General features: G+C 44.6%; 1 protein-coding gene across 2 annotated transcripts; it reads right to left on the bottom strand.

The window, feature by feature from the left end:
* Nucleotides 1-1,056: 1,056 nt before the first annotated feature.
* On the bottom strand, nt 1,057-12,532 carry etv5a (ETS variant transcription factor 5a). 2 transcript variants are annotated; one of them, XM_053329200.1, is made up of 13 exons: nt 12,441-12,532; nt 10,665-10,813; nt 10,323-10,416; nt 10,104-10,151; nt 9,474-9,524; nt 7,423-7,546; nt 7,001-7,315; nt 6,527-6,873; nt 4,700-4,762; nt 4,204-4,272; nt 3,752-3,921; nt 3,548-3,655; nt 1,057-3,193 (listed from the first exon to the last, which is right to left on the bottom strand). In XM_053329200.1, the coding sequence occupies exons 2-13, from the start codon at nt 10,710-10,712 to the stop codon at nt 2,963-2,965; spliced, it is 1,668 nt and encodes a 555-aa protein (XP_053185175.1). In that variant the 5' UTR covers nt 10,713-10,813; nt 12,441-12,532; the 3' UTR covers nt 1,057-2,962. The 2 variants fall into 2 exon arrangements, with proteins under 2 accessions (XP_053185175.1, XP_053185176.1); XM_053329201.1 differs by having other exon boundaries at nt 3,554-3,655.
* Nucleotides 12,533-13,548: the final 1,016 nt, after the last annotated feature.

Raw genomic sequence — 13,548 nt, 5'->3', positions numbered from 1 at the left:
AACACACTAAACTAAAATGTTGCCCACAGTAAACCTTATAACTACTAAACATCAACATGCTTGTATTGTCATTGTTAGCATGTTGACGTGCTGATGTTAGCTTTTAGGTCAAAGCACTACTCCAAAGTTCAACTTCATAGAGCCTCTCATAGTCCTGTTAATACAGAAGCTGCTGGACACACATTATTACAGCTACAGTACATTGATTTATCCTGGACTTATCTCAGCCTGTATATTCACTATTACCTCACAGTCAATGTACAAGAGAGCATGTATTGGATATTTTAATATTTATGGCTTACCCTGTTCTCAGTCACATTTAATACTGGAACTCATGAATAATTCTACAAACTCAAATAAGCGTCAAACAACAGCATAAAGAAATGTTTTCCTTTTTTGATTAATAATTATGATTTTTGAAATTAAATCTCGTGCCCCGATGACATGTCAAATATGTCTTTCTTCTCAGAGCTCACTGTAGGTTTACGCTATCAAATTGTGAATTATTTACTAATGAATCTCACCTGACCATGAGAACATAAAAGAACCCATTAATATTAAAATAGTCAATAAATCTTTTTCCTAGGCTCAGCTACTGTGCAGTATGTGTTCACAGCTGACAGAAGCAGTGAGCAGATTGGGATTTGGTTTAATATTCAGTGATTGCAGAGCTAGTTAACCTATGAAGCCTTGTCTTTGTTCCTAAAAAAAACACCCAAATGTAAATCAAACATTCTCTTTGTGTGGATTAATTAAACAATGCTCACTTGAATGAGCTTAAGCACTAATTAAAGTGTTGAAGAAAATGAAGCAAGTGGAATGAGTACACAGCTACCCAGACATGCCTAAAGCACAATTGCAGAGAGTTAAAGGAGAGTAATCATTTACCTAGAAATGTGTCAGAAAGAGTCAGGAGAAGCATGTGACTCAGAAATCAGCCAGGTCAAGCACAGTGACTGCCAGACCACAGCAGCCAGTCAGCTGACTGACTCCAAGCTAGAGGGGGGAGAGGTGGAGGAGAAAATGATGAAACACACCATGACTGCAGGCAGTGAAGCATAGAGGACTGTTTATTGTACCCAGTACAGATTATCATAAACTCAGCAGTGTAAGAAACACATTGTGAGGGGAGGGGACTGAAGCCTATACAAGTGCAGACAATCCCTGTGCCTGGGGTGGATCCCATGATATAATGTGTGTCTTCAGTGCAGCCTTTGTTGGAACTCTGGCCTTCACACACACACACATAGTTTACTACCGAGATAAAAACATCTTCTCATCTATTCTCCAACCCAATACAGAGGCCTCTTAAAGAAACAGTCTGCAGTAGTAGCATCATAAAGGACTGAGGATTGTTTTTGTCGTTTTGTTTTTTAAAAAGGTACATGTCTATTAGAGCCAGAACTATACAGCTTATACATTAAAATCAAAACAAATGCAGCCTTATAGCAAAAATATATACTTTATATAAGTTTGTCTTTGCCCCCATTCAAGAAACACAGATAATGAACACAAAAAAAAAAAATGCAGAGAATATCACAAATATCTTCTTTGTCCAGAGACAGTAAAGCGATATGTTAGTGGACACACAGTCTTGACTGATTACACCATGCAAAGAGAAGCAGAGGTCTCCTGTTGACAACTTGTGAGTGTGTCCAAAAGAAGGAGTCAAGTTTGACACCTTTTTTGCATGCAAACATCCTGATGCTCCTGCCATACTGGTGCATCAGAGGTACTAGTACACTGCCGAGGAAACATTAAGCACCCAGACAGAAATACGAAAAAAAAAAAAAAAAAAAAAAAAAAAGGAGCAACATGACCATTTATCATACATAATAACTTCTTTGACTCCTCGGGGGAAATATGTACTTGCATATGCATCCCTTTTGAAAAAAAATGGAGGAGATGGAGTGCTAATCGTCCCTAAACATGACCGATAAAAAAGGACCCAGCAGTGATGAACAGACATGGAGATGGAGGAGGAGGAGGAGGAGGAGGAGGGGTGCAGTCTCTAAAGGGAAGCGGATACAATCTCTTACATGGGCAGAACGATTAAAGAACACAACATTTACAAGAGAGAGCAGCCCAATCGACTAGCCTGAAATACAGCGACGGCCCAGGATCCTGAGAGCTCCGGGTCTCTAAAGTCTCAACAGAAGTGTGGAACAGCTGGCATATTTAAAAAAAAAAAAAAAAAAGAAAAAAAAGAGAGTCATATCTACAGAAAACAAACTGATTTGTGGGTTCACAATATGTTGTGTGTGTGTGAGAGTTTTTTTTTTTTTGTCAATCCGTGTTTGCAAATTAAAGCCCTTTCACGGATCTTATATAGTTCAGATGTGGTGACATAAAAATGGGGGGACCCAAAAAGGCAACTATAGAATAGTGCTGCATTTAGAATATCTCATTAGACTTTAAAAGATTACCCTCTGTTGGTTATTTGATTGTTTTTAAGAAAAAGCAGATTGTCACAAAATCAAAAATGTAACAACTCTTGCAGTCTTGTACAAAGAAGAGGAGGGGGGGGGCGGGGTGTCTGTCAGTTCGTTTAAAGTTGGCGGTCCGAGGCCTTCTTGCTTCGTTTGGTCTCTGTGTCAGCAGCGGCCTCCTCGCCTTACTTCACCAAGCTTGCAACGTGGGGCAGAGCTACCGAGTCCAGTACACCGCCACTGGTTTCACAAACCTCTCCCTTTCTTTCTCTCTCTCTTTTTTTTCATATGATGGTGCAGTAGAAAAGCTTTTGCAGGTTTTTCCCTCATTCATTCTTGGCTGGGGATCTTTCAGAGTTTTAGTCTGTCAGAAGGTTTTTCCAGGGCGGAGGAGGAGAGCGCAGGGTTTTCCCTCCGAGCTGCTCAGCAGTTCTAGCTCTGGGTTTTTTTGTTAAAAAAAAGAGTGGGCATCGAGAGACTTTGGGAGTGTTTGCGTGTACATGTGTGTTGTGCGTCAAGGACCCCGCTGCGTGTTAGTAGCCGTAGCCGTCTGGGAAGGGCAAGCCCGCCACGCACTGCTCCCCAGCGTCCAGCAGGTAGGGAGTGGTGTCGTCGTAGTGGGTCAGGGGCACAGTGTCGTCGTCCAGCCCCGGCAGGCTGTCTGGGTCGGCCTTCAGGTTGGGCCTTTGGTTGTCGGGGAAGGCCATGGAGAAGAGAGCCTCGGGGTCGCACACAAACTTGTACACGTACCTCTCACCTGCCACCTGAAAGCAGATGTCAGAGAAAAACATATTTTACTTACATGAAACCTCTTTGGTTAATTCTTTTTGTGGGTTCTGAGTGCACGCATACTTATGAACCAGGTTTAATTTCCTTCGCTTCCCATACCCTGACGTATCCACCCTCAAATTTGAGACTTATTCTGATTGACTGTTTGAAATCTGAGGCTTTAAACACCATACAGAACAAAAAAAGACTAATATATTTAGTAGAAGAGGAAATGAAGCCGGTGGGATTGGTTTGGACCTTGTATTCAAATATCACTATTTTAGCCCCATTTTGCACACAGTTGCTTGGGGAAGAGAGGGTGGTGGGAAAGAAAAAAAAGGTGAACGTGCCTTTACCTTCTGCATGATGCCCTTCTCGTAGTAGTAACGCAGGGAGCGGCTCAGCTTGTCGTAGTTCATGGCCGGTCTGTTTTTCTGGATGCCCCAGCGACGAGCCACCTGAAGCAAAGAGGTCAAAATATAATATAAGAGCCTGAATATGTAGTGCAAGTTAGTCAGAAAACACATGAGCAGTGGTGGACAGCAGGAACTCACCTCTTCAGGCTCAATGAGTTTGAACTCCATGCCACGACCGGTCCAGGCAATGAAGTGGCCATTGGCTGGGTCATCCAGCAAAGTGACCAGGAACTGCCAGAGCTGCAGGGAGCCACGACGCTGGTAAGGGGGTCCATCTCGATAGACAGAGGGCTCCTGTTTTACTTTACCTGTGAGTGGAAGAAGAATGAAAAGGCAGAAGTGGAGGGAGTGGGTATAGAAAGATACAAAAAAGGAAAAAGAGAGAGAAAGAGAGAGAGAGAGAGAGAAAAAAAGTGTCGGTCAGCTCTGTGCTCCATCACGGCCACAGTGTGGTGAGACATTCCTGCCAGATGGTAACTGTGAAGTGGACTTGCTTGTTCATTATACACCATGAGCAGCCAAAAGAGTGGACTCAGAAAATGCTCATATAGTCTAATTCTTTACATATTAAAAGTTGTTGGGAGTCTCACCTTCTAATCTTTCGGGGACCACACAGGTATCATCAAAGTACAGGTGAGGATCTCTGTCGAAGGAGAAGCCTGAAATTGAAAAGAAAAGCAGAGTTAATAAGATGGAGTGGAACAGTATATAGAGCGTGGGAAGCAGACAGTTGCACTGAGATGAAGGCCAGAGGCCACGCTCTAACCAGTAATCCAAAGCTAGGCAGCTTCCCAACAGTTGGAAGGCTGCGCTGCACTGAGCTTCTTGCGAGCCGCCGATGTGAGAAATGTACTGTATTTATGTTGAGAGGCTACACAGGATTCATTGATAGATTTCACTTCCCCTTGAGCTGTCATCTGAATGCTGCTGACCGCTATTCTTTCAACTCGGCGGTCACCCGCGCCGAGCTTTCAGCAGCTCGATAAGTCACACGGACCCAGGGTCACAAAAGACTTCGCTAATGAAATGATTCAAACAGCCGAGAGATGACAAAAAAAAAAAACAGCAAAAAGAACGTGTACTTACTTTCATGGTTATTTTGGTAGAAGCTCCCCGCTCTCCCAAATGATGACTGACAGTTAGGCACTTCTGTAAACAAAGAAAGATGGGTGTGTAAATTTAGACCAGAGACATCCCAACCTCACTGTCATATCAAATGTGCAATACATCAAGATCCACCTCGCAGCTGACAGATATATTTGGACCAGTGCCACTCTGTATAAAGATACACTGCTTTGATACAGTAGCTTTACTTTGTATGGATGGCGGCCCCCGGAGCTATATTAGTGAAGTGAAGTCATGCTGATAAATATACAGATCGGGAGGAAAAGTTGCTTTTTTGTCCACTTGCTGGTCGTGTTCATTTGCAGCTATAACAGCTCTCCAGTCTCTCTCACTCTCTCTCACACAGGAGTGGACGACAGCCCAGATCTGAGTACCCTTGCACAGCACACAACATCCTTCGCATGTCTACCAAGCCTTTAAACAGGATTAGCACCATGGCTGCTGTATTAAATCTCAATGACAATCAAGTTATAGCAGCCCCCACCACCACCACCTCCCCCAAGGGGTCGAGGCCTGTCTTCCGTTCGCGGTGTCTCTGCGGTGCATACCAACCCCCCTCCTACCCCCACCCCCAGCCATTATTTCTGTTTCCTGTCTACTGATAAGACAACCAGAGATCAATCTTGAGCAAGTGTTTCCTCGAGTCTCTGCCCCCACTTGTCCTCGCTTTAGAAGAGTCTTACCATGCGAGCATTGAGAGCGAGAGAGCGAGAGAGAGAGAGAGAGAGAGAAAGAAAAGAAAAGGGAGAATCAAAGAAACACGTGCATGGATTCAAATTGGGGCTTTAGATCTACATCAATGGTTTTGGCACAGTCTATAGACCACCAACACTGGGGGGGGATGAGGGAGCGGAGACAATATGTCCCCACGTCAGTATGCCGAACATGCACATCCTCTGTCCATCTAGAGACGGTAGGCCTCTCTGTGACGTAGGTATTTAAAGGCCATAAGAAGCTAAGAGGATTTGTCATTACATCATTGCATGACCAGCCGGTCACTCTCCACGCACATTAAAAAAGAAAAAAAAAAAAAAAAGGGAAAGAGAGTATATGAGAGAGCCTGTGCGAGAAAAGATACAGATTCAAAATAAAATAATAAATAAATAAGTTGCAGCGTTTCGAAGAGAGGATGTTAATGCAGCCGAGCAGGGACAGCTGGCCATGTGGGCGTTGGGATCAAACAATGTACCGACTGTTGTGCTCGCCTGTTTGATTTACACCATGTGAGTAAACACCGTGTCTGCCGTCGCTGTTTACCGAGAGGACTGACGCCGCTTGTCGGGACCTGCACAACTGAGTGGAGAATTTCCAGACTTTTACAATCAACTTGCCGTGCTGCAGGTCATTATGTCCTGGGGGGGAAGGGGGGGGGCTGGCCTAGATCTATTCCAGGTAGGCTCAGTGAAGAGGTTTTCTGCACCTGGCTTGGATGACCCATTTACTTTTTGCCCTTAGAGGCTTAAGGCTGAGCTAAAAGACCCACTTTTACTTTGGCGGCGTGACTCAGGAGGAATGATGCAGATCAGGATTTGAAAGAGTGTGTGTATGTGTGTGTGAAAGGAGCACCTGTGTGCGCTCAGGCCTCTGCCGCATGCTAAAACTCACAGTCGTGTGTCAGTCGCCAGAACAAACATTCCTCGCCCTTTTTCCCTGCTCTACTCGCATATGTCCTTGGACAATTACATTCACTCAGCTAGCAGGGGACTACCTCGCTTGGTGAGAAAGTGGTGGTGGTGGTGGTGGGGGGGGGCATCTGGAGGAATCATCTCAACTCAACATTTCACTCACCAGAATCGAAGCAGAAGTCGCGAGGCTCCGGCTTGATGGCCATTGGGTGGAAAGCAGCCTGACGTGGGGGGCACGGGGGTGGACCAGGGGGGCCCATGGTGGGGACGCCCTGCTCGGTGTATCGAGGGTCGATGAGCTCTTGCTTGAAACCCTGGGGAGGCACAGCGACCAGGGGCTCTGACATCTGCCGGTGGTACGGTGGCCGGCCTTCACGTGGCAGACTGTTACTGCTGCTGCTGCCGTTATTGTTGTTGTTGTTGTTGGGGGGCTGCGGCAAGAACTGAGGGCGCCCTTGACTCTCTGATGGGGGGAAAGGTAGACATGGTTCTGACATCTGCCTCTGGAACCTATGAAAAGGGGAGAAGGGAGAAAAGTGGTGAGACACCGTGAAGTATTTCGAACACTAAATCGAACACTGACTGCACATGTCTCCCAACCAGATTATGAGGCTGGGCTCTGTGAGGAGTCGCTCACCTGTGCTCAGGTGAGAAGCTGTTGGCATCCTGGCTGATCAGGGTGCAGGGCACGGCGAAGGGCGGGCTGTGGCTGTGGACCGGGAGCGCTTGCTGGTTGTGCTGGCCCGCTCTCGTCGTTATAGGCTGCTGCTGCTGCTGCTGAACGTGCACTGGATGCGGCCCTGGAGTCGGATTGGCTACATGGGGGTGAGGGGGAGGGGTCTGCTCACTCAGCGGGTGCGTTCCTGCTGTGCTGGTTGGGCCGCAAGGAGAGACTGGCGTGGAGGGAGGAGTTAATGGCTTGAACCCGGGGGTGGGCTTCCTGTCACAGGCACTGTGGATGAAAAGATGGAAAAACATCAGTCAACATCAGAGGGAGAATCAATAACGCTATCATGTGGGTGCTTTTATTGTGTAGATATACAATTAAACATAATGTACCTGTAGCTGTAAAGGCACTTCTCTCCGTAGGGCATGGGACTCCTCTCCTGGTGACAGGGAGAAAGCTCTTTGGAGGGCGTCAGCTCTCGCTTGATCTTGGCTGGTGGCGGGCCATGAAACATCACTAAATAGAAGGAGACGCACAGAGAAACAACACGATTGAGTGCATTAGATATTAGCCATAAACAGAAGTACAGCAGTTATCTTAACCGCATTTAGAACTGATGGATAAATGGATGCTTGGACAATGTCTGCGTATTCCCTCGACTGACACAGCCACTTAGCAGCTATTTATCATCCGCCTTAATGACGGCCGACTCTGCTCTCTCTGAAAACAACCATCTATCCGAGCGCCGCTACTGTAAAGGTAGCATGATACTAACTGTGCTGCACACACACAAGCTATCAAACTTCTCGTCTCATTTCCATTAAGGCAGGCCAATACCAATACCCATGAATCAGTGTGGCTGTAATCTAATGGCGCTTGAATGATTTTCCTTCTCTTCGCGCTGTAACCATTAGACACTAGCTGCAGCTTTCTGAGTATCGGCTGCAGTTTCCGGGGCGCCACATAATAGCCAGGCAGAAACTAGATCCCCGGGCACAGAGGAGCGGGAGCCAAATAAATCACTGAGGGTGCTGATGGACCTAAGCAGAGTTAACAATGGACACGTGAGCTTCCCTTGTAAGTGTGTGTGCGCTGCGAAACCTGATGGCTCAAGTGAGACTCCTCACACACAGAGAAAAGTAAATAATGAGGAGATTAGGCATCTTTTCTTACTCTGAACTGGTGCACAGTGGGGTAGATTAACAGACAAGCCGCCTCCTCTCTACTCCACAGCATTATATGTATATAGCTTGGGCCTGGGTAAAGAGAGTGTGAGGATGAGCGTGATGTCCAACTGACTGTGTAGCTCATATCGGCAAACCTGGGATCGGTGAATAGGCAAGTTGTGAGAGAAAATGGCCTGCAGCCTGGCAACGGCAGCAATTGCCAAACTTGCTCTTCTCTGCGTCTCACACATACTCCAAAACCCACACACACACACACACACACATCATACTGACAGTACAAGGTCAAGCACTGTACCACAAACACTCCACACACTCTCACAACCTTCAGTGGGCCCCCTGTATACAAGACCATGCCGTCCATCTCAATGTATTGACCTCAATAATATGTTGCAGGGATGCAGGTCTGGTGATCACTGCTTCACACTAACCAAGATTTAAAAAAAAAAAAAAAAAAAGAAGAAGAAAAGAAAAAGACAGCCCCGACAAAGACCGCACCCTGTCTCCACATCCTACGCGTCAGACAAAAACATAAACTAAGAAAGACAGAGGGGAGGAGGAGAGGGGGAGAGGTCATAAAATGCTCCATCGGGCATAATTCAAATACATCCCTCTGTCGCAGCTTAAAGACAAACAGGGAGCTCGTTGAGGATGTGATTTTTTTTTTTTGGGAGGGGGGTAAAGAAGGAGGACTCTGAAGCCGCCCTATCCACTGGAATCTAGCCCACTCCAGCAGCAGGGCCCGAGTGCGGGAAAGTGTGAAATCAGATTAGGAGCTTGGCTCATGTGATGCCCCATGCCAATCGGCTGATTAAACTCAAAATGGTGGAGAGGGAGAGAGAAAGAGAGGAAGAGAGAGAGAGAGAGAAGGGGAGAGGAGCTCTTTCCCAGAGATGTGTTTTTTGAAGACAAAGAATGGTGTTTGTCATCGGCAGGATGGAGAAATCGTAATAAAAGAGGAGTGACCTAGGCAAATGGTCAGGGACAGTTACTCATAAAGAAAAAGCTCTTTTATGTCAAGCGATGAATAATTTTGATATAAAGCTGCAAAAAAAACAACAAACCCTGATATTCAGCCTGCTATTTGAAAAAAAAAAAAATCATAGATGTGGACAGTAATGCAGCGGTCTGGAGCCAGGCATGGATAAACCATCCTAATCATGACCGGAGGTTTTTCTCTTTTAAAGCCAGTTACAGAGTCCCTTCAGGGGGAACATGCAGACTAACAATAATCAGACATGAACAATAGAAGTACTCACAGCTATCCGACTGGAAATCTGGGACAAACTGCTCGTCATCAGGCACCTGGGCTGTGAAGATACAGGAGAGTGTCACATGTGAGGAAAAACAAGCATGGCCCCCTTTAAAAGCTCTCTATAGCCATCAACCTAACACCTTTATGTGCCAATAAAGTGTGGAGAAAAAGGTGAAAAAATGACAATAAAAATCTACTGGTTTGTAGCTTATATAGTATCTTAAATGTTAAAAAATGGTTTTAAAAGGGCAACGATGTAATCAAGATAAAAAAGAGGAGTTGAGTAACTGCTAAAAGCTGTTTTTAAGCAAAGACAAAAAAAGGGTCTGGCTCAGCAGTTTCACATGCATAGGACTTTGCTCTTCTTGCTCTAATTGCTAACACAAAAATAGGAATGTTTCACATTCTCGTCAAGTTAATCTTCAATGTCCAATCTTGCCCGATTTCAACCCGTTAGCCATTTAGAAAGAAAGAGATGTTTCCTCGAAATGATAAATCACACTCTAATAGTGGAAGCACGTTAGAAGTTAAAATGTGTAACTTTCACAAAAACAGAACAAATCCAGAAGTCTAAATCAGAAAAAAAAACTTTCTACAGGATTCTGTAATAAAATAAAATGAGTGTAAAACTCACCTTCTGCGATCCAGATCTCTTGCAGCTGACTGAGGTCTTGGAAGAGTTCTGCAAATCAACATGTGAAAGACATTGAGTAGAAGCTCCTAATTTCATTGTGGATCTAATTATAAGTTTAAAAAAACACTATAATTACAGGGCTACACCTCCCACGTGTTGCAGTGGCATGTAACATACACACACACACTTGTGCTGTTCCATTCACAGCAGCAACTTTACCTTCTGTGTCCTGGGCGAGTTCTGTATCCACAAATTTCCTCTTCCTGTCGTTCAGAGGCCTGCTGTGAGATGGTTCCTCTACGTGGGACTTGTGCTGTTGGGAGGAGAGAAGAAGAAGGGAGAGAAATACGTCAGGCCGATCCGTTCGTCAACACAAAGATGTCACTTCCCTTCCTGGTGGTCAATGCAGATGAGGTGCGCTATAAATAGGTCTGCTATTCAAATTTAAAAAAAAAAACGCACTGTGATCTACAAGGAGGTTGCATCCATAATGAGGAGCCATGGGGGGGGGGGTTGAATGTGAGGATGTGATGTGGAGGAGGCTGGCGCGTGTCCACTTACACTGGGTGGGACCATAAATGGGACTTGCTGGTCATAGAAGCCGTCCATGTTATCTGGGTGATTTTTTTTGAGGGGAAGGGGGGGGCTCCGATATTGGGTGGGGGGGTGGGGGGAGGTGTCGGCTTTAAAGCGACAGCGCCTTGGGTTGCCTTCGTGGGTCACTGGAGAACACCAAAGAAAAAGAGAAAACATACAGCAGGTGTAAATATAATACATCCATAACAAGAGAGCATGAGAGTGACAAGCATAAACATTAACACAATAATAACTGTTTTTTTTTTTTTTAAGTCAGACTGAGGCCACCATCTTCTCTCATCCCTCTTTTATTTTTACAACAAACAGCTCTTTGAACAGAGCCACGCTGAGTTAGAGGAAGTAGTGTAAACACAGCATCATAATGGAACACATGTAACACAGTTATATAAGCTACACTCGCTGGCCATCTGTGGGCTCTGCTTTTCACTATAATCAGCTTGGAGACCTTGAGTAAAAGAATTGGGTTGAGATGAGTCCTAACCTTTGGAGTCTGTGGTCTGTACTACAAAGCAAAGCACCTCTTAATAGTCAGGGGGTGGGGGAGAAAAGGGGTCAAAGAGTTAATTAGTGTGTTATAGAAGCTTGAACTTAATTGTGGGTGACAATGATGCTGTTATAATTGGCAGGAGTTGAACTACCTGCTTTTGTTGCGCACTTGGAAGAAGAAATAAGTTCCCTATAAACAATAACACACTAACTCTGGCCCTCCTCTCTCCATCTCCCTCAGCAGAGTGATATGACTCACTCCTCTATCTGTTGTTAATGGATGACGAAGAAAGGATAGCTGCTGGGCAATTATTACAGGCGCCGAGCACATATTGCACTTACAACATGAGCACTCACTGCATGTGTGTGTTCATGCGGCGCCATGTTCTCACAACATGTCAGTCAAGAGCAGAAAGGTAAGTTTTTGCCGTTTATAAAAGGCCCTGATTTGAGAGTCGTTAAAATAAAGCAAAGAGTGAGTGCAGCTTTCCTGCTAGAGGTCAGATTTAAAAAAAGAAGTGTATAAATATGAGAGAAAATTTATTTTAGTATAATAAACAACTTAAGTAACTGGCAACTAATATTACATGGCAGATGCGTCGACTCTAGAAATATTACAGAATTAAAACGTGGTCCCTCAACGCACCATAAAGTTTACCACATACAGTTAATAAAGCCTGTCGTGTTCACGTCGACTGCGGAATAAAAAAAAGTGAACTATTAAACTTCTAAACTAAACTTTTAACAACAAACATACATTTCGGTGACACTTTTTTTCGTTTCAACCGAGACTGGGGGAGTTTGAGGGGGGGGTGCGAAGATCACCCGACACCCCTTCCACTCCTCCTCCCCGCCCTTCCCCCACCCATACCCCCCCCCCCCCCCCCCCCTCTCCCTTGTTTTTCTCAATGAAGTGAAACTCGATCCGTGTGGAAACAGAGGGAGGAAAAAAATGGCCCGTCCATTCATAAAAAAAAAAAATCACAAACAGTCGTCTGACCTCGCTGATAAGCCAAAGCCAATATCCACGCAGATAAACCGCGGGTCAAATACAACACTCACTGGGCTTAAATACGACCTATAACGTCTATTTTTTATAATTATCCGCGACTTGAACAATGGTTATCACAGTAAAAAGCTTTAAATAAGATGGCGTTGAGCTCGTTTGTAGTCTATAAGTGCGTTAGAGATTTTTTAAACCTTATCACTCCTGTTTAAAAGCAACTTCTCGCAATAATAAATATTGCAGCTTACCTTGTGTATGTGTATAAACGTCCTCTATCCGAAAAAAGCGGTAGAAATGTCCACAGAGAGAAAAACAACGTGTGTTGGTAGACGTATAGTCGTCTGCGCACTGATAAACTGATGTGTCTCCTTCGACTCACAAAACTTGACTGAGCTTTTCGTTAATGGCCCGGTCGCTTTTCCCCTGGGCTCGAGCTGCGCGTAGAGACGCACGTTGGTTGGTGGATGCGCCCTGTCTGTTACACGAGTAGCCAATAACCTTCCATGAGCTCATGCATTATGCATTAGGACCTGTTTGACCAATCACAGCGCAGCAGTGTCCTATTTTTATGAATGGCTGGATTTCATTCACATTTTTTTCACCCATCAATGCCAAGAAGCGCTCGTTAAAGGGCCAGCTGCAGTGGAAATATACTAAAGAGCAGCAGCTAGCCTATACAGAGACTACTGTATGGTAACGTCAGTGTCACGCTGACTTTCCCTGGACTCTAATGATAGATTATTACACAATAAGAACAAATTGGATTTGCAACTGTGACACTGCCTTTGACACACTATTCATAATTGATTTACATTGAAAGTTAATTTGATCAGTGTGTTTCAGGAGAGTGACCCAAATTTCTGAGTATTAATATGAATAGTGAAGAAGAAAATAAATGCATTATAGAAATTACAGAAGCGCCCAGGCTATAAATGTTGCATCTGAAATACTGCAATGATTGCTGGCTTTCTTTAAATACTTTTTTTCTTCTCATAGTTTGAAAACTGATTCTTCTTTCTGCAGATCCCACTGACCCCCTACAGCTGCTGGTGACAACATAAAATGTGTATGGACATGCTGACGCCAGAGGATGGTAATTAACTTTGATGACCAGCTGACCTTAAATCTAGCACCATTGGTTTTTGTATCCACTACAACTGTTTGTATTCAATTTTCTACATGCATTAGGATTATCCTTGGTCAAAGTTCAAAGAGAGTTTTCTTTTATTATTTCCCATTCATACTGTCCTTAGTATGAATTTTATTCTATGCTAGTATGCAGCTTTAACCAGTATTCTTAAAATACTGAGGTCATGAATCCAAAGCTTCCCCAATGCAAGCCCACAACCCCTATAC

The sequence above is a fragment of the Scomber japonicus genome, chromosome 11, assembly GCF_027409825.1.
Source record: "Scomber japonicus isolate fScoJap1 chromosome 11, fScoJap1.pri, whole genome shotgun sequence".
Taxonomy (NCBI): Eukaryota; Metazoa; Chordata; class Actinopteri; order Scombriformes; family Scombridae; genus Scomber; species Scomber japonicus.
Note: the sequence above shows the minus strand (reverse complement) of the source record. Positions and strands in the feature narration are given on the sequence as shown.